Raw genomic sequence first — 1,447 nt, 5'->3', positions numbered from 1 at the left:
AAGGAGTCTGACTGGCGACCGTGCAGAGATTTAAAACAATTCTAAGAGCCATTGAGCTCTACAGCACAGAATTAGGCCCTTCAGCCTAACTCGTCCTTACTGAGCAAGTTACGCACGTAAACCGTCCCGTTTACCTGCACTTAACCTGTATTTCTCTGAACCTTTCTTATCCACGTAGAAGCCCAAATGAATTCTAAATCTCTCGATAGTTCCTGCCACTAACTCTTCCACTGGCAGCTTGTTGCCTATAGCAACCGCCGTTTCCCTGAAGATACCTACCACACAGATCTCCTATAGATCTTTACCCGCTCACTTACCCGTACCCTGCGGAAATATTCTCCCAATTCATTGTTCTCGAGCGACGGGTGTAAATGAATAGACTGTCGATGAGGCTGGTCGGATAGCTTTCGTAGAATTGGACAGTTCTTTATCATAAGAAAGGTGATGGCATTTATGGCATAAGCTGCGAATTCGCTGAGTCGGAAATGATTCGTGTGACCTCTACGCTGAGGAAGAGTTTTTGTCAGCGGCGCAGGTTGCAGTTTAACTCTGTGGGTCCCAATAGGCACAGTAATAGGTGCCGGAATCCTCTTTCTCGAGACTGGTCACAGTTAGACTATTCTGCTTTGGTCCACCTTTGCTCGCTTTAAATCTGTCATCAATTCCATCGTCGCGTACGATAACCCCATTACTGTAATAGAGGATCCTGACTGGGCGTTGCCCATCTGACTGCCGGTACCAGTGGATATAGTCCGTATTCGCTGATCCCAGATCGCAGGTCATGCGTGTCCGATTGCCCACATTTTTGGTGATGGACATCGGAGACTGTGTCAATTCAGCACCGAGACATCTGCCTGTGGAAACAGAAATCAAAGTCATAATCTGTTTCAAACTCTGAAGCAAACAGAGAGTAAACGGATGAAAATCAATCAACTAACGGAGGAAAAGTATCACAAAAGCCACGCAACCCAGCCGCATGGTGTTTTTCGAGTTGTGACTGTATTTGACACGGATTTAGACGTGACCATGCTAGCTATAAATAACAGCACGCTTCACGTCCCACTTTCTCTCAACGTGTCACAGACCACGCCTTCCTACCCCATTTGAAAACGACACTATTATTTCCTCTGCATAAAATGACTTTTTGTTAGAATTACACAGCAGTTCATTAGACGATTTTGGGGGTGGGGGAGGTCGAATTTTCACTAAACATGAAGAAATCTGTCACAATAACAGGCCTTTCGGGGCCAACAGGCCCGGGCCATCCAATGCCATCAATGTGCTCAATTAACCTACTAACCCGCAAACAGGAGAAATTTTGTAGATGCGGAACGACTTCTCACGCTGACTTCTCCACTTCCTTTCCAGTCCTGAAAAAGGGTTTCGGCCCAAAACGTCGACTATTTACTCTGTTCCATAAAATGCTACTTGGCCTGCTGATTTCCTC

General features: G+C 46.0%; 1 gene segment (V, D, J or C); it reads right to left on the bottom strand.

The window, feature by feature from the left end:
• Positions 1–543: 543 nt before the first annotated feature.
• LOC134345446 (Ig kappa chain V-VI region NQ5-61.1.2-like) lies at positions 544–990 on the bottom strand. The segment is given in 2 exon segments: positions 544–854; positions 939–990. Coding segments are annotated over 2 exon segments (351 nt in total).
• Positions 991–1,447: the final 457 nt, after the last annotated feature.

This window comes from Mobula hypostoma, chromosome 1 (genome assembly GCF_963921235.1).
Source record: "Mobula hypostoma chromosome 1, sMobHyp1.1, whole genome shotgun sequence".
NCBI classification, from domain to species: Eukaryota; Metazoa; Chordata; class Chondrichthyes; order Myliobatiformes; family Myliobatidae; genus Mobula; species Mobula hypostoma.
The sequence above is the reverse complement of the archived record's forward strand: the minus strand, read 5'-3'. Positions and strand labels throughout refer to the sequence as shown.